Source organism: Cydia fagiglandana, chromosome 4 (assembly GCF_963556715.1).
Source record: "Cydia fagiglandana chromosome 4, ilCydFagi1.1, whole genome shotgun sequence".
NCBI lineage: Eukaryota > Metazoa > Arthropoda > Insecta > Lepidoptera > Tortricidae > Cydia > Cydia fagiglandana.
Genome location: NC_085935.1, coordinates 12,330,443 through 12,353,006, shown reverse-complemented (window position 1 = coordinate 12,353,006; position 22,564 = coordinate 12,330,443). Strand labels below are relative to the sequence as shown.

The 22,564-nt window shown below is 37.2% G+C and overlaps 3 protein-coding genes across 6 annotated transcripts; 2 read left to right on the top strand and 1 right to left on the bottom strand.

The window, feature by feature from the left end:
- Positions 1-410: 410 nt before the first annotated feature.
- Positions 411-2,492, top strand: LOC134663750 (mediator of RNA polymerase II transcription subunit 11). Its single transcript, XM_063520227.1, has 2 exons — positions 411-591; positions 775-2,492. Exons 1-2 carry the CDS (start codon positions 516-518, stop codon positions 1,104-1,106), a joined length of 408 nt encoding a protein of 135 aa, XP_063376297.1. The 5' UTR covers positions 411-515; the 3' UTR covers positions 1,107-2,492.
- A 1,567-nt stretch (positions 2,493-4,059) lies between these two features.
- Positions 4,060-6,593, bottom strand: LOC134663749 (protein slowmo). 2 transcript variants are annotated; one of them, XR_010098173.1, is made up of 5 exons: positions 6,391-6,593; positions 6,144-6,309; positions 5,656-5,850; positions 4,558-5,267; positions 4,060-4,433 (listed from the first exon to the last, which is right to left on the bottom strand). XR_010098173.1 is itself a non-coding variant. In XM_063520226.1 (4 exons), the coding sequence occupies exons 1-4, from the start codon at positions 6,420-6,422 to the stop codon at positions 4,974-4,976; spliced, it is 687 nt and encodes a 228-aa protein (XP_063376296.1). In that variant the 5' UTR covers positions 6,423-6,593; the 3' UTR covers positions 4,060-4,973. The 2 variants fall into 2 exon arrangements, 1 of the variants encoding a protein (XP_063376296.1); XM_063520226.1 differs by having other exon boundaries at positions 4,060-5,267.
- Positions 6,594-7,343: 750 nt separating this feature from the next.
- Positions 7,344-21,747, top strand: LOC134663747 (diacylglycerol O-acyltransferase 1). Of its 3 annotated transcripts, none has more exons than XM_063520222.1 (12): positions 7,344-7,605; positions 7,678-7,806; positions 8,289-8,417; positions 8,819-8,916; positions 9,135-9,187; positions 9,539-9,647; positions 10,069-10,218; positions 10,627-10,653; positions 12,745-12,886; positions 14,061-14,226; positions 14,631-14,903; positions 19,491-21,747. In XM_063520222.1, exons 2-12 carry the CDS (start codon positions 7,691-7,693, stop codon positions 19,704-19,706), a joined length of 1,479 nt encoding a protein of 492 aa, XP_063376292.1. In that variant the 5' UTR covers positions 7,344-7,605; positions 7,678-7,690; the 3' UTR covers positions 19,707-21,747. The 3 variants fall into 3 exon arrangements, with proteins under 3 accessions (XP_063376292.1, XP_063376295.1, XP_063376294.1); XM_063520224.1 differs by having other exon boundaries at positions 7,346-7,508; XM_063520225.1 differs by lacking the exon at positions 10,627-10,653.
- The last annotated feature ends 817 nt before the right edge of the window (positions 21,748-22,564 follow it).

The following is a 22,564-nucleotide window of genomic DNA, read 5'->3' as shown; positions in this document are numbered from 1 at the left end:
TATTTTTTATTGTTTTGTAAGTGTTTTTATATTTTACTTTTATATACATATTATAAAAACCTAGCCTAAGAAAAATGATGAATAAAGGAACTATGTTATTTTTATCATGTAAAATAAAATTGTTTTTATAATGTTCTTTTATTTTATTAATCCACGTGATTCTCAAAATGTACTGTTACAGTAGAACAGTAGGTAAATACAGCAGCACGTATCGCACATTTATCGATATCGATAAACAGTAGGTACTGGAAGTGTCGAGCCCTAGCGTTGTTTTTTTTGTGTTGGTAGTATTGTGTGTGGTTTTTTTTTAACAATTATGGCCTGGATGCGAGATTTTTAAGCCTGTATTTGGTGTGTTGGCATATGTACGTTCATAATTCGGTTCAAGGATTGTTCGAGAGTGCCGACTCTTAAGGGAGGGACGAGGGTCAAGCTTCGAAGCGAAGTGATATTTTTTTTGGAAAACACTATAAATTGTTTGTTTCTTAAATAATTTTAATACAAAAACGTTAAGCATGGCTGGCCCGATGGAAAGAATTACGGTTCTCGACGATATTGAAAAGGAAATTATAACATGTTTACAGTGTGCAGGTAATACTTGTTACTACATATATTAAAACTAGCAAATCATTACCTATCTTATCCTCCCTCTCTATGTACCTACCTTATTCGACATGTAAAATATTATGTTTTATGAATAAATAATGAATGAATTAAGATTATCAAGTGAAAATACTAATATATTATAATACCGTATTTTTCTTAATTTTACAGCACAAGCTCTTCTCGAACTAGGCAAAGAGAAATCTAGCCAAAAGCAGGCAGAGTCCAACACATCTCAATTTCTGCGGACACTAAGCCAGGTTGAGAGCAAGTTGAGTGATCAGATCAACTATCTGACGCAAGTGTCCACCGGTCAGCCGCACGAGGGCTCGGGCTACGCGTCACAGAAAGTACTACAGATGGCGTGGCACCGCCTGGAGCATGTGCGCTCCTGGGTAAACGAACTGGACCGCCTGAAGGCTTCACATTTAGCGGCTAGCACTAGGAGTGTAACTAGCAACGTCCCTAATGGAAATATGACTAACTCTGGAACAAGCACATGATTACAGTGTTACAACATTTTTCAGTAAATCATCCATCTGTACCACCTAGAATCCTGGAGAATAATACATGATACAGTGGATGGATACATTGTCAGTGAAAGGACTATGTAGCTTAAAATATAGTAAATTGAACATTGACTTGTGTAAACACTAATCATATAGTAGTATAGCAAGAGGTTGGAAAGCTTACTGTGCTATTTAACATGTGCAGTTGAGCAATAATGTTTATAGATGTCACATATGCGCTTAGCAACAAATTAATTGATGTTGCTGGTCCAAATATGTTAAGCCTCCTGTCCATATCATCGAACATTGACTCGCGCGCAATGGATACCGGGATTACCGGGCTGCCGCGCGAGCCACTGAGTTTGCTTCATTTTCTATTGGTACTTAATTTCTTTTACATGACTGCCCAAAAAAAGTGTATTTTAGCATTAGAAAAAGAGTAAACTATCTTGATGTGTGCAAAATAAGTCACTGCAAATATGTAACATTTATATAGCCTATATTATCATTATCATCATTTGCATTATTTTGGTTTTGTAAGTACTAATAGGTAGTAAACAAAGTGTTTTTTAATTTAAAAAAAACGTGCATTCAATGTTATAAAGACCTATTTTGTGTTTACTATAGTGATATAATAATATGATTTTCTCTATAGCAGTGTTTTTCAAACTGTGAGACTCCAGGGGGGTCGCAAAAGCTCTGCCAGCCTTTGAACAATACAAAAGCAAAACATTTTGTTCATACTAGGGAAGTCCCGTCATGAAAAAGTTTGAAAAACACTGCTCTATAGCTTCGCAATCCAAGATATAATGCAGCCAGTTCAGGCCAACCATCTCCATTTTCAAGATCTCTGACTTGATATGGGAGATCAAGATTTAATTAGATTTAGGTCTAGGTTTTATATTGTACCATAATGTATGTATCTGTGTAATAAAATAGATCTAATAATGGTATGAGAAGCAAAAATAATTTCTTAGTAAGTTAGTATTGGAGAAAAAATTATTTGTCATTGTAACATTAGAGTATCTCATTCTGAGTTTCATTTGATAAATGGCTTGTAACCTGTAATTGCTGTAGGTATGTCTCTTTCTAACAAATTTGTTAAATGGAGAGGCAAAGTACACACACACACCACCACCCTGTTGTTTTTTATGTATTTTGAAGTTACTGAGTGTTCCATACTTTTGATGTTGGTGTTGCATGATGAGAAACTTGTAAGCAATAGCATACCTATCATCAATTGTGGGAGCCCCAGTTAGACAGAAATACTTGTAAAACTTATAAATATTGTATAGGGTTAGTATTGTTTAATGCTGTCTTTAGTACCTACATAACTGTAATTTGTTGTAAATTTCAATGAAAATTAAACAATTAAACGTATCCATGCTACATTTTCATTAATTAAACAAACACCATGTAATTTAAATAACTTTTATGTTCGGTTATTCTGAAAAGAACCCATTTGTTTTGCAAGGAGGCGAAATTGTTGTGCTAGTATTGATATCCGAGCAAGCGAAAGATCGCAAAATTGAACCACAAGCAGTTCGAAAAATGGAATCTCGAGCGTTGCGAGAGTTTCAGGGCACGAAGGTTTAACGGATTTATCCACCGAGTGAAATACTAACTATAAAATATCATACAAAATCAATTCAAATTGAATGTTATTAAAAAGTTATTAAATATTTAGGTATGATTCGAAATCATTTAAAAGTCAATTTTAATAGCCAACATAAGGAAACAACTCAAAATTTGCATTTGATTAAGCGAGAGGGAGAGGGGTTAATTACCGTCAAAAAACAAATATTTTTTGATTTTGATTTTTTGATTTTTTTTTGTTTTTATGCCTGGTATAATGGCTGCTAGAGTACCTTGGTTCCTATTTTTTAAATATGTACCTACAAAAGCATATATTCACGCTTAATACGAAGACAATGGATGTCTATACCTATTTACCATTCTTCTATGTATCTTATCTACTGGCGATCGAGGGGTAGAATAGAACCAATTAATATCATTTAAAGGCCTTTGCAATGTCAATTGCAATAATAATCAGTTCAATGAGCATACGTAACTCTATGCCAATTGCTGCTGAATCTTATCTCGGGCGATAGAGAAGTCTTGATACTTACTATTTATATACATTTATCAATTCCTCACGTGCTTGCTCACGTTTTGCCCGAAATTATTTTATAAATTAATCATCATCTGTACACACTCGTTCTCGGCCTGTCTCGGGGTCTCTCGACGAGTGTGTACAGCCCGCATAACACCTTACCCCCGGCTACACACGTAACGATAAAACTGTGCAGATAAATCGAACCGTATGTATGACAAATCGTTGTCGATTATCGTAACGATTTGTCATACACACGGTTCGATTTATCTGCACAGTCGGACTGCACAGTTTTATCGTTACGATTTATCGATAAACCGAACCGTATGTATGACAAATCGTTGTCGATTATCGTAACGATTTGTCATACACACGGTTCCATTTATCTGCACAGTCGGACTGCACAGTTTTATCGCAACGATTTATCGTTACGTATGTAGCCGGCATTATTCATCAGAACTGGGTCAGTAAGTTTTTGCCACACTAAACGCATTATGTTTACGATACGATGGCTCTACAAATATTGTCTGATATCTTTGCTTTGCGTAATTCGTTGTGGAAAATATGTGACGTTCGACGACAAAAGGTACCTTATGGCGGATGGCGCTTACGTCGCATTGCACCGCAATAATATTGGAGCGGCGTTAATAATAGCGTAAGCGCCATAAGGTACCTTTACCCGTGGGACGTCACATATTACTGCAGGTGACTATATAATGTTACTCTAGGTGTCATTATTGGCTGTATGATAATGGCCTTGGTGTACCCTGCAGGTACATGGTGACCTTGGTGTGCTTATAGTATTGGCGTAGGTATAATAATTGATACAGATAAAAATATTCATGAAATTTATTATAACCAAAATGTAGGTATCTATAATCATTATCAGCATTAACTTTGCATTGTATCACAATAGTTATAGTCGTAAAAAAACCTTGTGTAAACACTCTTTCAACAAAAACAAAACATCCATTAAATAAATTATTTACAGTATGCTAACATTTATATTATTTCAAGTGACTATTCTCAAGCCCCTTTTATAAGTTTAATGGAATTACCCTTTGTACCTAGTGACATGGAATTAAAGAAATTACTATCTACATTAGAGGTGGCATGTACATCATATAGCTGGCAGCACTCATTCTTTTTCACACTAGAGTATAGTTTAATAAGAAGCAGTGCCCTATGCCTTGTGACAAAACTTAACCCTTTACCAAGCTGATGTTTCAAATATGACAATTGATTGTCAGTCTTACTCATCAAAAATAGAACACATGTTCGAAGAGCCGTATGTGGGAAATATATATCCCTTAGCCTGGTAAAGGGATAAACCTACCATACCTCAGGAATAAAAAGCTGAAGCTAACATACATATAGGTATACTGATACATGTAGAACACACCATTCAGGACACAGATTATCATAAAATTTACATATTATTGTGTAACAATTCCACAACAATAAAATGTAATTGCACCAGGGCAACAGACTTACATTATTTAAATCTTTACTCAAATGGTGTTTTCTCTTAAAATCCCTTGGTCAGTTTGTTATCAAATCAAAACTATTATATACCAACATCTTTGATTAGCCTGTTGATAATTCTGCACACCTAGTAGTCACCTATAATGTCAAACTACTGTTTTATTAAATAAATACACTTTACAACACAAATGATAATAATTTAGCAAGAGGCATTTTGTAGTGTTTTCAGAATTGAACTAAAGGGGGTCCCTTCACTCCTCTTTTCAGCTGCGTTGGTTAGCATTTGCTTTGGTGAATTTTTCGATATCATCTAGAGACCTTTTTGCCTTGGATGAAATATCATCCATAGATCTCCGTGCAGTGGATGTAATGTCATCAAGTGACTTCTTTGTCTGTGTTAGTAGCTCATCGGTGCTCTTGCAGGCTGTGCTGGCCAGTTCCTTTATCTCCGAGTCAAATTTGCCTATCACCCATTCAATAGCTTGGCGTCCTTTCCCGGCATTCAGTGATATTTTGTTTGCCAGAAGATCTTCCATGTAGCTACTCAGTGGAACACCCTGAAATAATATATAAAAGGGCATCATACACTAATAATATTATTCTTCTATTGATAAAATAGTGATTTACTTCCTTAATGGACCTAACAGACTGATAATAATAACAGGATTGTGAGTATAGAGAAGAAGCAATAAATTGGTTATTAATTTAAACGAACTGTATACTTTATATAATTTAACAAACTGAAGATACCATACACAGATGTATCTATTTTTATCATCACATGCTTGGCACAATATGAGAAATTCTATAACTGTACCCACCATTTCCTGGCTATCTATATGAACTTATTTCTGGCACTAATAAGCATGCATCATGTGCATGGTTTCCAAAATGAAATGACACTAGACTTTTAAAACTACCCTCTGAATTTTAAGAAATACTTACTTGGACTGTGACCACTGCCTCCTGTGTGAGGAGCGTTTTGGAGTCATCGGAGGGATGTGGCGTATATCTCACTGTTTCATCCACAGCTATGTAATGGCAGAATGTTAAATTTCTTGTTTTGAGTGTCATTTGCCTCTGATTGGGATTGACTTCAGATTGTTCCCTGGCGTAGCATATTTTAGCCGTTCCTATGATCTAAAACGAAAAATCAATCTAGAATACTTTCACATACCTTCAACAGTTATAAGGATAAGGTGTTTTTGATAAATTGTTTTTACACAAAATACATATGCTGTATACATACAGTTAATAGAATTTTCCTTAAATAGTACGGTATTTACAAAACGATTGCAGTTAAAAGCAGTTTTTTTTACTACTTGTTGATATAAATAAACTGAATTAGGTATCCAAAGAGAATTACGTTAGATTAAAATTGAATAATCACTATCACTGTCTTAATCTTGAAAAGGATAGTAAGAATAGATTACCGCTTGCGCCCATCGGGGAAAAAACCACTTGGAGCTGACAAGTCTGTGAGTGTGCAGTACTCCATCAACCACTCGCCTCTCGACTACATCCGTTCCTATGACGGCTGGATTCATAGGATTGGGATATTTGCGCCATGCTGCTTGAGCAACAGTCTCCCATGGATGGCTAAAATAAAACAAAATTTTACTATACATAAATAATAAAGAAACAAGATTATGGAAAAATGACAGATTGCGTCATAGTTACTTGAAAGTGTGTTCTGATGTCCAAATCTTCATTGTGATATTAGATTTATTCGATCCTTTGTATAATAATTCCGAGTTGATGGCCTTCTCATTTGATTTTAGTTATTTTCCATTTCTTATCTTCTCTTACTATACTACCACACACACTGACTTGAAAGCTCTTGCGAGCGTATCGTCAGTCAAAATGGCATTTACAAGGCAAAAGGCAAAACGGTATCCTAGTCTAAATTTTTTTTTTTGCCCATAGATGTTAGGATTCATGTTTTTGGCACATGAACTTCTGACGCAGCCATTATAAAGCGATATCCAGAGGAGATGATCAAATCGACCGATTTGATCATAAATGAAATTGGCATCAATCTCCAATTGAATCACCAATTTTAGATTTATGGTGATATTAGAGCCTTCTAAATTGAAAAAATGCCCCAAAACTTGTATCGGTCGTTATCGGCGGTAGAATTCGGCGAACCAAATTCTAACGTCCTGATTCGATCGGGCAATTTAATCAGATTGGCGAAAAATGGACTAGTCTAGATACCCCTTAAAATATGATATATGGTTTGTCAAAGGACTGTCTTATTTCAATCATAGACTGATAGAGTCATACTATCTTTGTCTCACACTAGTACTAGCACCCACAAAAAAAGGATGAGTATAGTTTTCCTGGTTCTGGTGGCTTACTGACAGGCAAATTGACCAACTAATATTGCACAAACGTGCAAGCTATATGCTCCGTGTGCAAAGGCCCCGTCTGGGCTTTTTTAATGTGGTAACAGAGCAATCGTAATGTCATTCCATTTATGTCAACAGTGTGTCAAACATGTCAAAATAATCAACCAATCACAGGGCTTACCGCGAACCAAGTTCGACTTGTTGCCTCTCTGTCACACTTACCTACGAATTTACGAGTGCAACAGAAAGGCAACACGTCGAACGTGGTTCGCGGTTGACTCTCAGGCAAGGCACCAAGGAATAAGGAATTATCTACCTTGCAGTACTTGCATACCGATTGACCCATTTGTATGACCTTTGATAAGGCTAATGTCCATGGTATTCATATTCAGTTATATGCCCGGCCATTCTTAATTTATTTAACATTAAAGTAACAGGAAAACCAAGGTATTACAGCTTAGCATTCCGTTGTCAGGCGGATGCAAACTTGCAGTGATCTTTATCTAAGTACCCGCCGTATCATTTAAACCGGATCTTTATTACAGTGAGTTTAGTGATAATAAAAAACCGTGTATTCGGCCCTGGACTTGGAAACCGTTTTAACCTATTTGTAAAGTTTTAGGAACATAATGGCTGCAGAATCGGAGGAAAAAGCTTTGCGTTATAGAAGAGCTCAAAGTGTAACGCGAGCCGAAGAAATTACAGAACAAGAAACCAAAGCAAGGAAGTCACAGCAAGATAAACCGTAAGATTATTTATTATTACTGTAATATAATACAAAGTTCTCTTCAGTTTGTTGCTTACTAGCTCTTGTATATCTTCCATAAAATTACTTTTTAGTTTTGTTTGTTTATAATAATAACATTTTTTTCTTTGCTGACCCAATATTAAATTTAGTCAGTGGGATTCAAGGGGTTAAAAAAATCATTTGAGTGGTACAGTTACCATCAGATATATCAGAGTGGCCAAGGTGTTCATAAATATCTGAACATACGTCTATTGTTAAGTCATGTTCATGTGCAGACATTTTTGAGCACCTCGGCTGCTAAAATATATATGATGGCAACAGTACCTATAATGGTAACATTCCATTTCTAACCGCAGCTGCACTACCGGTACTGAACGCGTCGCTGCCATTGTCAATTTCCATAGTAAAATGAACAGTATTGCAGCTGTCATTGGAAATGGACTGTCACCTTAAGTAAAAGTTAAAATATAAATTTCCAGAATCCATAAGCCAAGAGACTCCTTGTTCTCATGGAGCTCCGGGTTCAAGAACTTCACAGGCCTGGTGAACTGGGGGTTCCTCATGCTGTCCATTGGAGGCCTACGCTTGTGCCTTGAAAATTTCCTCAAGTAAGTATTGGCCTTTGAACAAAAATCATTCTTGAACTTTTTAACACATTCACTCCAGCAAATGGTTTTTATTTTTAAATGTGTAATTTATTGATTTTTATCTAAGAGTTAGATTTAGTTGTAACTAGCGAACTCGCACGGCTTCAAATGGGTTACACAAAACCTTAACAAATTATACACCTATACCTTCCTCAAGATCAAGAAGCACTATTGATAGGTGAAAACCGCATGAAAATCTGTTCAGTAGGTAGTTTTCGAGTTTATCGCGAACATAACTACATACACACAGACAGACGCGGCAGGTTAATTTGTTGTATATGGTGTATATAAATAAACAGTTTTTATATAATTTAATAGGCATTGAGTGTTTTCATACCTCACCTAGTTCTTTTTAATTCCAGGTATGGTTTTCGTGTGAACCCCATAGAATGGTTCATAATCCTCACTGGCCGGAATGAGGGTGCCCAAAATGAATTCCCATCAGTAGTATTAATAATTTGTAAGTATCATATAGTAAAATTACAGTATTTTATGTGACAATTCTCAGAACATTACTAAATACAGCACTATATTGTAGGTAAAGAATAAGTAATAGTATAGGAATTAGAGAATAAAACTAATATATTTACTTAAAATGGTTAATTTCAAGTCCCATAAAATCTAGTAAAATTTATTCTAATCAAGTAAAATCACTAATATAATTGTATTTTTTTTCAGTCTCTGTTGTACTTGTTGTTGCAAGCCTTCTGATAGAGAAAGCCATGGCTGTGGTATGTATATTTATTTATTTAACATTTGTAGTTGAATGAATGAAAGTTTATTCACAAGAACATGTGGTATACTCATAGTACAGTGGATGTAATAAATTTACAATGCTGACCCTTAATATGTTCTGCCATAAAAGGCATGTAAAAATGTTTTTTTCATGACATGACAAAGCTAAAGACAATAGATAATAAAAACAAACAGATATTTAAATCTTATCTTACTAAATGTAATGATATGTGTTGTAATGTTAAGTGTAAATTTTATTTTTGTTCCTCTTTAGTCTGTTACCTATTTTTTATGCCACGAATAAACTACATATTTCTATTTCAAATAAAAATAATAAATTGTTGCAGGATATGATATCCGGAAAATTCGGAAGTATCCTACAAGTATGCTACCTTATTACACTGGTGACTTTGCCTGTGGTTGTCTTACAATACAAGGGCCAAGAATTTAGTGTTGGTAAATATATGCCATTGTTACCTGATTTACAAATTGCACACATTAACCCTTTGAACGCTAAAGACGTCAAGTGACGCGCGCGGATACAGGCCATTATCAACCTTTGTACATACGACAAGGTTCACGATGACGCGTAGCGCATGATAGGCGTGGACAGGCGTGGCTCACTCCGCGATTTCGTCGCGTCGCTACAAGTACATGGGGCCCACACCAATTTTGGTGTCTAACCATAGTGGTTGTCGCGCACCGCTGCGGAACGGACGTCTGCTCGCGCTTGCGCCACCTAGCGGTCATATCTGTCGTAATGGATGCGTTTTGTTAGAGAGTGAATCTTGTGTACATAGTACATTATTTATTATGTGGAGTGGCGTTCAAAGGGTAAAAGATTTAAAATCTAATGTAATGTAATTTAATGTTTCAGTGGGGAGGACAACAGTGTGTTTTATTTATTTAATATTATTCTTGAAATTATGGAGCTATGCCCAAACCAATCACTGGGTCCGTAAAGGAGTGAAGGGCAAATTCTCCAAGAACACTTTGCGGAGACAGAGTCTATCTGCACCCAATTACAGTAAGTTTAAGATAATATGTTTCCTTACTTTTAGAGCAGTATCAATATTTTGAGGGGGCCCAAATTGTTCACATGCCTACTACGCATAAATAATGCTATAATATCATTGTGACAATAACAATATCTATAATCAGTCATACAGTTGACATGTGACCATACAGAATCCTATGCAGGGGTACTGAACTATTTTGCGGAGTGTGGAAACTGAATAATACCTACTTTTAATCGATTCCTACAGCCTCCCATAGTTCTAAACGGTCAGCTTAAAAAAATCAACTATACCCTCTGGCGAACAATACGCTCGTTTGCCACCATTGCAATATGAAAAATAAATAATATATTAGAAATAATATCAGAATAAGCAAATGATACTGCATAGTTTTTTTGACTTGTTGATTACATTTCCAGGTGAGCTCATTAACGCGGAACAAGATCGTAAGTCGATTGTTGGGATCGGATTGTTTGCACTGTATATTTCTGCACATTCTTTTGTATGCTTCTTGCACTTCCGCTTGAGAACTGTTCTTGTCAATAATAAACTGACGTATTCGTGTCACATTAGTAACGATATTTATGTCAGTTAGGGCGGTATTCCACCAGTCCAATTTCTTTGTCCAATGTCAGTGCGTCTCACTCTCTCATTAAAGCAAAATGTGAGGCATAATACACGTTGAATAAAGAAATTGTATAGGTGGTATACCACCCTTCGGTATCCTGTCAGCTGTCAGCAGCAGAAGCCGCTGAAACGAGTGAGGAGTTATAAATTATATGAACGCTATTTCATTGTTAAGATATGAGAGTCTCGCCTCACCCGCTTAGCTATTGCTATTTTGTAATTGTACTAAATTTCCCAATAAAATTTTCATTGTAGACATTTAAAAATAGTCTAATATAAAGTATTAGGTACTATTAATTTCTCAATTTATCGATGTTAGGTTTAAAAAGATGTCCGACTATTATAATTTATAAGTCTAACATGCTTACAAATAATTACATATAGTAACTAGTCACTAGTCAAACCCGTTACTTGTCGCTTTCGGTGCAAAAGTGCCCATAGTCCTTGCGGCATTCCCACGCTATGGCAACCTTTGCACCAGTAACCGCTCAGAGCGGGGGACTCCCTTTCACATTTCAAATTTTTATTTTATTTATTTATTACAAACTTCAGCGATGCCATATTGACTATCGGTACATCGAAGTGTTGAAGTGTTTGTATAGTAACGCCACCATGTCGGTCCGAGTACAGGAGCAGAGCACGAGGGCGATTCCATTGCGAAGAGGCGTAAGGCAGGGAGACGTTATCTCTCCGAAACTGTTTACTGCCGTAATGGAAGACGCCTTCAAGCTCCTGGAATGGGAAGGACTTGGCATCAACATCAACGGCGAATACATCACTCACCTTCGGTTTGCCGACGATATCGTAGTCATGGCAAAGTCGATGGAGGAACTCAGCATGATGCTCGATGACCTCAACCGAGTTTCACAACGGGTGGGCTTGAAAATGAACATGGACAAGACGAAACTTATGTCAAATGCCAATGTTGTGCCCATCCCAGTCTCTGTTGGGAACTCGGTACTCGAAGTTGTTGACTCGTACATCTACCTAGGACAAGTAGTCCAATTAGGTAGGTCCAACTTCGAGAAAGAGGTCAACCGCCGAATCCAACTCGGTTGGGCAGCGTTCGGGAAACTACGTAATGTCTTTTCGTCCGACATACCTCAGTGCCTCAAGACGAAAGTCTTTAATCAATGTGTGTTACCAGTGATGACTTACGGCTCCGAAACGTGGTCTTTCACTATCGGCCTCATCTCAAAACTCAAAGTCGCTCAACGAGCTATGGAGAGGGCTATGCTCGGAGTTTCTCTACGTGATCGAATCAGAAATGAGGAGATCCGTAGACGAACTAAAGTCACCGACATAGCCCACCGGATTAGCAAGCTGAAGTGGCAATGGGCAGGCCACATTGCACGCAGAGAAGATGGCCGATGGGGTCGAAAAGTGCTCGAGTGGAGACCACGGACTAGCAAGCGCAGCGTAGGACGTCCACCCACAAGATGGACAGACGATCTTGTTAAGGTCGCCGGAAGGCGCTGGATGCGGGTCGCTTCCAACCGGCACGTATGGAGGTCCAAGGGGGAGGCCTATGTTCAGCAGTGGACGTCTTATGGCTGAGATGATGATGATGATGATGATGATGATGATTACAAATTTAATTCACTCAACACAAATACTAGGGAGTGCTCTCGGTAATGGTTTTCTATACAAATACAGTACCGGAACCGGGAATTCCCGGTTCTCGGCATACAAACTCAGTACCGGGAGCATTCCCTAACAAATACTATATGATGAAATACTTTTGTGTGTAGTGCATTTAAGTTTTGCACTTATGCAGAACAGACTAGGTAGTAGCTAGTAGCATTTGTGATCGCTTGGTGTGGAGTTCCGTTTTATATTTTGGTTTACGGTGGCTTGCCAGTGCCACATTAATACTTGTTTTAATAGCATGCTGACGTGATGTTCAACAGAAACCATAGAGGAGGAGAAAGGCGACGCGTTCGCAGTTGCCGGGCTTGTGAGGTACCCCGACAACCTCAACCTCAAAGACCTGTTTTACTTCCTGCTCGCGCCTACCCTGTGTTATGAGTTGAATTTCCCCCGCACTACACGGTTAGTTCAAATTTAAGCTGCTGTGAGACATACTAACATTGAATAATTTTACGGTTTAGACTCACTTCGGTACGCGATACACGGCCGTCGTGAACGCTGCTCGCAATGTTAGTGTTTGAGAAAGGAGACCTGGGCTCTCCGAAACATGTCGCGCGAGTGACTAAAAACAAGTCTAAACCGTAAAATTATTCCACACGGTTAGTTATTTAGGTATCCATATGGGCGTAGTTCAGCGAAAGGGATCCTCAAAACATTTTCATTTTAACTAACTTTTTGAGATAAAGTTAAAATTGTAATGACAGATTTCTATGGATATAATTAAGTAAAAGAATCCATCCTTTTCCCTAAATGACGGCCAATGATACAAGTTCTTGAAATTTATTTATGCATGATTTTATGCTGAAAATCCTTGCATGTTCACAAATACAAATACCTATACAAATTATTTATTCTTCGATCATAGGTGTACACAACAACAGCTGTGTACAGGTGTGGTGTTTATCAGCTCTTCTTCTAGTCCATTCTAACGAATTTCGATCTGGTTGCGTTTTTAAAGTTTCTTTAGTTTACTTCTGACTGAATCAGAACTATGGCCCTTTTCCATCTAGAGCGGTCTTGATATATTTTCGTGATTTTTTGTCACGGTTAAGAAAAACAAAGTTGTTATAGATGAAAGACGCTATTAAAGTTCATAAAAAGAAGAAGCCTAATAATAATAAGAGGATAGGTACATGCGACGACACCCGATCAGTACCTACGGCTCGACACGATCAGTCGCGCTCGCTATAAAAGGTGCTCAGCATTTAAGGTACCGCTGTATTGGAACCATTTGGGGCCAAGTTCAATGTCGATCTAATTGATACTGATATTGATATCCTTAAGTAGCTCGAGCTTGTAATTATACCCTTGCTTAGTGTGAAATAGGAATAGGTATTGTGTTAATTCTTCATAAACGAAAATGTCACTCATTCCTGCAATAGAATTCATAGAGACTTTATTCGAAATCATGAAGATCGTTTTTACTATGGTACATACCTATTGGGCACAACTTAACTTTAGGCATTTAGCCGTGTAAACGTTATATGCTTTACAAATAATGAGAATATGTAGAAATGAAGATGATGAAAATTGATTGCGATAATAATTTTCTATAAACCAAAAATGTATGTTCCAGAATTCGCAAGCGCTTCCTGATCAAACGTCTCCTCGAGGTGGTATTCGGCGTGAACCTGGTGCTGGCGCTGTTCCAGCAGTGGATGATTCCGTCCGTCACCAACTCCATCGTCACCTTCTCCAGGATGGACTACCTGAAGATGTTGGAGAGACTCCTGAAGCTTGCTGTAAGTAAACTGTTGAGAGACGCGTGCTGGAGTGTTCGGCTTGAACCTGGCGCTGGCGCTGTTCCAGCAGTGGATGATCCCGTCCGTCACCAACTCCTTCGACACTTCCATGATGGACTGCCGTAGATGTTTGTGAGAGTGGAAGCTTGCTGTAAGTAAACAGCAGAACGTGAGCTGGAGGTGTTCGGCGAGAACCTGTTTCTGGCGCTATTCCAGCGATAGATGCTCCCGTCCGTCTTCATCCTCAACTCCATCGACACTCTCCATAATATGCAAAGTATTTAATATACTTCGGGTTACTATTCTGTACGAACGACGATAATAGTTTCGCTCTTTTTCTGTTGAATATTAAAAGCTCTTTATGACTGCTAGCATAGAAAACTAATCGCAACTTTTCATTACAGGTACCAAACCACCTCATGTGGCTGTGCTTCTTCTACCTGACCTTCCACTCGTTCCTGAACCTAATGGGCGAGTTGATGCACTTTGCCGACCGGCACTTCTACGGCGACTGGTGGAACGCGAACAACATCGGCACTTTCTGGCGCACGTGGAACCTGCCCGTGCACAAGTGGGCCGTGCGCCACGTGTACATTCCTATAACCGAGATGGGGTACAGCAAAACTACCGCCAGCGCCGCTGTGTTCCTCATCTCAGCGCTGTTCCATGAGTATTTGGTTAGTTTGATATCACTATGGCTTGCTAAGAAACTTTTACAAGTTTACGAAAATAATCGGCGTTTTTAGACTGAAGATTTCAAGGCGGTTCTGTTTTGAAATCGGACTTCCTTTACGAGTATTTCGTTACAATGAATGCATACTAACTTACTGACACCGCAATAAGGGATGGCTGTAATAAATAACGACATTAATAACTTTAACAAACATACAAAAACCCATAATAAATCAAATTATACTTATTTTTGCTTTAAGGGGCATAAGGGTGTCAAATTGAACCCTGTCACTTTGATATAAAGTTCAAAGTAATTCTAGAGTTCGCTGTTCGCTGAGGGCATATTGAAAACCGTTTAAAAATATGATCCGAAAAATCACTTGGCAAAATTCAAATAATGTTCGACATATAATTTTCAAATTGCCAGTAATTCTTAAATTATAAATGACCAGCGAACTGATATACATGGAAGTATTCTGTCCGCTCAGTTATGACCCAACGTAAACTATTCGATTGTAGGCGGTGCTTACAAACTATTCGATTCGCAACTTCAGTTCGTCCGAGATGACAGTCAGTGACGGATGGCCAAATTGATTTATAAAAACAACGTTTTTTTGTAAATAAAAATGTCTTCATGTGTCGTGAAGTGATGCAGAAGTTATTTTAGTTCATACCAAGGATAGTGGAATCACTTTTCACTTGTAGTAAACAGATAACTTCAGTAAAATTTGGAATAAACATGACGATTTGTTTTCAATACTACCGTGCTAAGCTAAAACGTAACAACTGCATACGACTTTCATAACAACATACGACTTTTTAAATTGCGAGGATAATAGGGATGGTGTTATGCCAAATGAAGTAGACTATTTTATTAACTTGTACTTGGTTTAGGTATTTTCTATATAATTATAAATGTAGTAGGTAATGAATTCTTTCTTACAGATTTGTATTTTCCTTTTTTAACCGACTTCCAAATCCCAAAGGAGGAGGTTATCAATTCGGTTGTATGTTTTTTTTTATTTTTGTTTTTTTTATTTTTTATGTTTGTTACTCCATATCTCCGTCATTACTGGACCGATTTTGAAAATTCTTTTTTTGATTGAATGTATATGCATACAGATTGGTCCCGTTTTTGTCAAAACCCAGTTCTGATGATGGGATCCATGAGGAATCGAGGGAACTCCTCAAATCTTAAAGGCATACATATAGTGATTTTTGGGTTTTTATCAACAAATCAAGCATATACATCCAAAAAAGTGACATATGATGAAGTGGAACTGCTGATGATGATCAGAACGGAACTCTTCAACGACGCATAGTTCACGTTTGGCGATTTGTCCTCTTCGTTATGTTTGTTAAGCAAGTTTAGTTTTTAAGCCACATTTCTGTCAAGCTCGAGTTCTGATGATGGGATCCATAAGGAATCGAGGGAACTCCTCAAATCTTAAAGGCATACGTATAGAATTTTTTGTATTTTCATCATAAAATCAAGCATTTACATTAAAAACTGTCGCATTTGATGAAGTGGAACTGCTGATGATGATCAGAACAGAACTCTTCAACGACGCATAGTTCACGTTTGGCGATTTGTCCTCTTCGTTATGTTTGTTAAGCAAGTTTAGTTTTTAAGCCACATTTCTGTCAAGCTCGAGTTCTGATGATGGGATCCATGAGAAATCGAGGAAACTCCTCAAATTTTAAAGGCATGCGTATAGAGATTTTTGTATTTTCATCAGAAAATCAAGCATTTTCATTAAAAACTGTCGCATTTGATGAAGTGGAACTGCTGATGATGATCAGAACGGAACTCTTCAACGACACATAGTTCACGTTTGGCGATTTGTCCTCTTCGTTATGTTTGTTTAAGCAAGTTTAGTTTTTAAGCCACATTTCTGTCAAGCTCGAGTTCTGATGTTGGGATCCATAAGGAATCGAGGGAACTCCTCAAATCTTAAAGGCATACGTATAGAATTTTTTGTATTTTCATCATAAAATCAAGCATTTACATTAAAAACTGTCGCATTTGATGAAGTGGAACTGCTGATGATGATCAGAACAGAACTCTTCAACGACGCATAGTACATGTTTGGTGATTTCGAATTTCGGTTTTGACTTGGACTGGGACCCGGACTCATACCCGGATCCGGTTCGGACCCGGACTCGGACTCGGACCCGGACTCGGACCCGGACTCGGATCCGGACTCGGACCCGGACTCGGACCCGGACTCGGACCCGGACTCGGACCCGGACTCGGACCCGGACTCGGACCGGGACTCGGACCCGGACTCTGACTCAGAGACCCGGACCTTGACCCGGAAAACCACTATGATACCTAAACTAAATGAACCACTATGATTACCTACCATAAAATGTGGGTATGATGATGCCAAACCCCTCCCGCTCAAACTCCCGTACACCGCACCGCATGCGCCGTTAAGTGGGTTAGGTTAGGTTTGAACTGCGATCCTCACAGAACCGAACAAAAGTGGGTTAGGTTTGGTTAGAACTGCGAGTCTTACAGAAACGAAATGCTACTAGAAAAGTGGGTTTGATTAGGTTCGAACTGCGATCCTCACAGAACCGAACTGCTATCAGAGAAGTGGGTTAGGTTAGGCTAGAACTACGACCCTTACGGAAACGAAATGCTACTAGAAAGTACTCGTTTTACCTCCTTTTCTACATAGTGCACCATCTACCATAATCTTTCACCGGGCCCCATAGAAGTCGGTTTTTTTTTCTTAAAAATTATTATTTCATGAGACGGAGCTGTAAAAAAACTACCTCATTCTTTCAAATTCATAATCAAATTTGATATTATCATTTTACATTACTTTCCATTCAGATTCCCATAAGATGCTATTCGCAGAGAACTATGGAAAAAGCTGTCCAATTATAGAGACATGAAATTAAGTGGATGCCTGGAAAGATATCTAGAATATGTTCTATTCATGAGATATAACTCGTGGGATAATCATACCCGGTCTCCTATATGTAGATACACTTCCACTGAATTAATTTAACAAATACACACATTATCTGAAAATGTTGATCATTCGAATCCACCCTCTACCGTCACATATATGTAGGTTCTCTCTCAAGCCATTTCCGTCAGTATAAAAGAGCGGCAAATTTAGAAAATGTAAGCGCGCGAATGGGTGTGGTCCCATACAAAATTTTAATTTTGCACCTTTTTCTACTGACAAACTTAATTGCTTGACCGGCTATATGCATAAAAAATATTTCCATTGGAACTGAAAGTGGGGATTTATTGTGACTCCGCCTATTCAAATATTCAAATATTTTTGACCCGATTCGTGTACCCATGTAAATTTTGCAGGCTGTATAGCCAGTCCGAATTCTAAGATCAAGTTTACCATACATTTACAATGGCGTACTTGATCTTGGAAAAACGGACAGACTATACCTGAACGTGACTTCGCACTGCCATACAAATTTATAATAAAATATACAAAATACTTATTATAGCGGAATACATTTATACAACAATGATATATTTACTTATGTTGAGTTAGTCTGTCATATCATAACAACATTTTAACTAGTTATCTTTTAATCTGCATTAAATTATAATACGTGAATTATTTGACTGGTTCTTCAATGTATGGCATAAACCTATCCCTGTCCAAGTCATATTCTAATCAAATGTGAACCGCAAACTCTCAGCGGCCAGTACGTACAGCAAGAAGGTTATTAGCGGATTAATGTCGCTGATTGGTAGTTATTGACATTATATGCATTTCATCTACACTTAGCTATGTACCATTAGTGTAATAAAGATGACTATTATTTTGTTTACCAGCTTTGATTACAGTCTCTGTAAACGCGTCGTCTTATTTAAATGTAGGCGTAATTTTGTATGTGTGCTAATTTGGCCCGAGAATTTGAACGGTAATGTTCCTAAAGGCGGTTTCCATACTAAATATATGCGTTCACTGTAAATGACAACCAAATGGAATATACCTTAAAAGTTTTATAAAGAGTTACATTTTTATAAATTATATGCCTCTTTCTATTATGTTATTTCTAAGTATCCCATTCCCGAATCTTTCAGTGCGACCCTCGTATTACAAACTAATTAACACCATATTATAACTACAATGAAAAATATCAGAGAAGAAATAACTATCTAAACATTACATTATAAGGAGTAACGAACTACTTGGACATAACGTCCGGAGGAGTTACGAGGTTTGCGACTATAAGTATTGTTGTCCAAGGCAGCAATTACTAATTTCCTTGAAATGGACTTACGAGGTTTGTGATTTAGGCCGCGACGATATGACGTCATACGTGCATACGTTTGTCACTCATACAAACTTCATACTGCCGAATTGCAGTTTAATAGTAGCGGGACTGCATACAAATGGTCCCTTATGGTAACATTCAATTTCTAACCGCAGCTGCACTACCGGTACTGAACGCGTCGCTGTCATTGTCAATTTCCATAGTAAAATTGACAGAAGATATAGAAGGACTAGACATTAGAACGTGACTAAGCAAACCTCTGCATGGTTTCTTACCTCTCATACATTATAATATGATGACATAACCCACTTTCCTATTCGCAGGTAAGCGTCCCTCTGCAAATGTACCGCGTGTGGGCGTTCCTAGGCATGATGGCGCAGCCCCCGCTGTCGGTGATCTCTCGCTTCGCGGAGGTGCGGCTCGGGCCGCGCTACGGCAACCTCATCGTCTGGAGCTCCATCATCCTCGGCCAGCCGCTCGCCATCATGATGTATTATCACGACTACGCGCTCCAGCACTTTAAAGCGCAGGAACAGTGAATACTGGATAGAAAATGTGTCATTTTCAATCAAAAAGTACCATTTTAGCGCTTGCCATAAGGACGCTTTGAAGTTATTCCAGGCGTGGCTCACTCCGCGATTTCGTCGCTTTGCTACAGGTAGCTACAATAACATTCGTTCCACACCAATTTTGGTGGCTAGCCATAAGCTGCGCGTGGCGCTGACGCCACCTAGCGTCCATATCTGTCCTGATCGTAACAGACACGTTTTATTAGAGAGTGAGTCTTCTGTACCTAGTATTCGTAAGATATGTAGGTACAAGCAAATTTCGTCTTTATGATAAGCGACAAACTGGTACCTTATTCTTGAAAATGGCAAATATTATCTTCGAAAGTCATTAGTTCATTAAAATGAATAGTTCAAATATTTCCGGTATTTTAGAGTTAGATATTCGTAAGGACGGAGCGGTTTTGACTTACCATCCGTTAATGAGTGTAGTTATAGCGTACGATTTTTTAATACAAAACTAAATGTTTCAAATATTTGTCCTAAGAATAAACTGTTAGGTCTTACGAGGATGTGGGTAATTATAGAGAAAACATCGATTATTACTTCCTTAATAGTACTTTATGTGACTGCTACATAATGAAAGGCATTAAAACACGAGTGTGGGTTTAAGAAACGAACAAAGTGAGTTTCTTAAAAGGAACTCACGAGTGTTTTAATGCCTAATTATGTACAGTTACATACAATACATTTACAAAACGTGAATAACTAACGAAGCATTTATTTAACAACTGTTTTATAAAACTATACATACGGACCAAATTTGGTGCCAAATATTTTAATTAATAATTATTATTAATAATAAGCCAAATTATTAAACATTTTACATATATTGTGTGCTAAATATAGATATATAACAGAAGCTCGATTAAAGTGCCATTCCTTGATAAATCAATTTATAATCATAATGAGGGTTTTTGGGGTTAGGTGGAGGGTACTGGGTACTTTATTTATAATGTGCTAGTTATTATATTATACTTGTTAACTATATTGAGGCATGTGGGTGCAAATGTATAAGACTGAGTCTTCACACTACGCTTTGTGCCTTATTATGCGCTTGTGATAAACCATATCGTTGTGACAACCAAAACTCACTAAATACTAAAAAATGTTTAAACATAAATCAACCTTAAATTGCTACTAATACGGTTCACTATTGCTATGGACTTGTAGTGGTAATTAGTGAGTTTTGTTTGTCACGATATTTTAATAGAAGTTCATGACAATATTTTATATATTAATAGTTCAAGGAGGTATTTATGAATAAGTACAATATTTTTGTAAATGTGAATTTTTATAATGGCAATAATAATTCACACGAGATTATTATTAAATATAGCATAAGAGTTAATTGTTATTTTCTGGATCAAATTATTTTTTTATAAAAGATGTCTGTTATTTTGTATTGCATTTATTTATTTTTATTATTTATTGAATTCCATTAATTTTTACATATAGAACCATATTTTCTTAATTAGGTTTAATATTCCTTATATATTATATAAAATTTCTACTTACTAGGTAAGTAAATCTATTTTTATCCTTTGATAATAACAATTAAATTCTATTTGAAGCAAGAAAGTTGTAATGCTTTAATATTTTATAGAATGCTTGAAAATAATTTGCATGCAAGTTACTATAATCAGTGCATATGTCGGCGGCCGATCGTAAGATCAGGCATATCGTGAAATTCCTAGGCATATCGTGAAACGTGAAAATCTTTGACTCGTTCCCTGAGTCGACGGAGCCCGCGGGGCTCCTATTTCTGGGCAGTTTGCCCTTCGCGCATTTGAAGCAACCTAACGAACCTATCCTGCCTATGTAATATTGGTTTAATGTGACTATCGTCAAAACATTACACAGGAACATTACGATCTCCCTGATCTTACGATCGGCCGCCAACACATAAAATGAAGTTGGTTATGTGAATGAAGTTAAATATTGAATTATGTATTTTTACTACTGAAAGTTTATTAATATATCGTTTTAAATTAAAATGTGTTTTAATTAAAAAGCCTATTCTCTTTCTCATTATACATTATGCATATTAAACATAAGGACCGTTCTCTCATGGAAAACCACATTTTACAAATCCTTTACCACTTGTACCATGAAGATACTTTGTTTTAGGGCTTCTTTTTAACGAAAAAGATTGTTTTTCCAAAAAATCTGAAAGGGTCATTTAACATTCGCACAATCATTCGCGAAAGTACAGTCTACGTCAAAGATATCTTTACATCTTTCGCCTTATTGCCTAAAGAGAGTAAGATGCAAAATTGTAAACGTGTTGACGTCGACTGTACATTATCATTTTATCACATCGGTTCGCGTTTTTGCATAATAATGCCAATTTTTGATATCAAAATAATTTCATTTTATTATTAATCACACGTGAATTTCGTTTGAACTTGTTCTTATTGACGCGAGTAAGACGTACGGGCGAATGGTAATAAAATGACATCAAAATGAAGAAGAATGAGGACCTTTCAGCACAAATATTTTTTTATGTTCTGTTGGTCTATGTAAATAAATTCTAGCTTTATGTTATTTTTGGTGTTAATATATAAACTATTGTTATTCTAAAATTTTTGTTCGAATTGGGCTCGAGATAGCTGCACCAACCACAACGGACAGACTGATTAACGCCACGAGCAGTAAGATATATAATTACTTATATAAAAAAAATTCAATTTTAGCTAACGTTTTAACACACACACACACACAGACACACACACAGACAGATGACAGACAGATGAGATGAGATGAGGTGACAGATGATTTGGTGCAACCGATGCTAAGTTTACGATACAGAACATTGTTTTACTAACTGC

Coding starts and splice junctions, on each gene's coding strand:
- LOC134663750 (XM_063520227.1), top strand. CDS start 516: ATGGCTGGCCCGATGGAAAGAATTACGGTTCTCGACGATATTGAAAAG. Junction 592..774: donor AACATGTTTACAGTGTGCAG/GTAATACTTGTT, acceptor TTAATTTTACAG/CACAAGCTCTTCTCGAACTA.
- LOC134663749 (XM_063520226.1), bottom strand. CDS start 6,422: ATGAAGATTTGGACATCAGAACACACTTTCAA. Junction 6,310..6,390: donor ACATCAGAACACACTTTCAA/GTAACTATGACG, acceptor GTTTTATTTTAG/CCATCCATGGGAGACTGTTG. Junction 5,268..5,655: donor AGGCAGTGGTCACAGTCCAA/GTAAGTATTTCT, acceptor ATATTATTTCAG/GGTGTTCCACTGAGTAGCTA.
- LOC134663747 (XM_063520222.1), top strand. CDS start 7,691: ATGGCTGCAGAATCGGAGGAAAAAGCTTTGCGTTATAGAAGAGCTCAA. Junction 7,807..8,288: donor AAGTCACAGCAAGATAAACC/GTAAGATTATTT, acceptor ATAAATTTCCAG/AATCCATAAGCCAAGAGACT. Junction 14,227..14,630: donor AGAGACTCCTGAAGCTTGCT/GTAAGTAAACTG, acceptor TTTTCATTACAG/GTACCAAACCACCTCATGTG.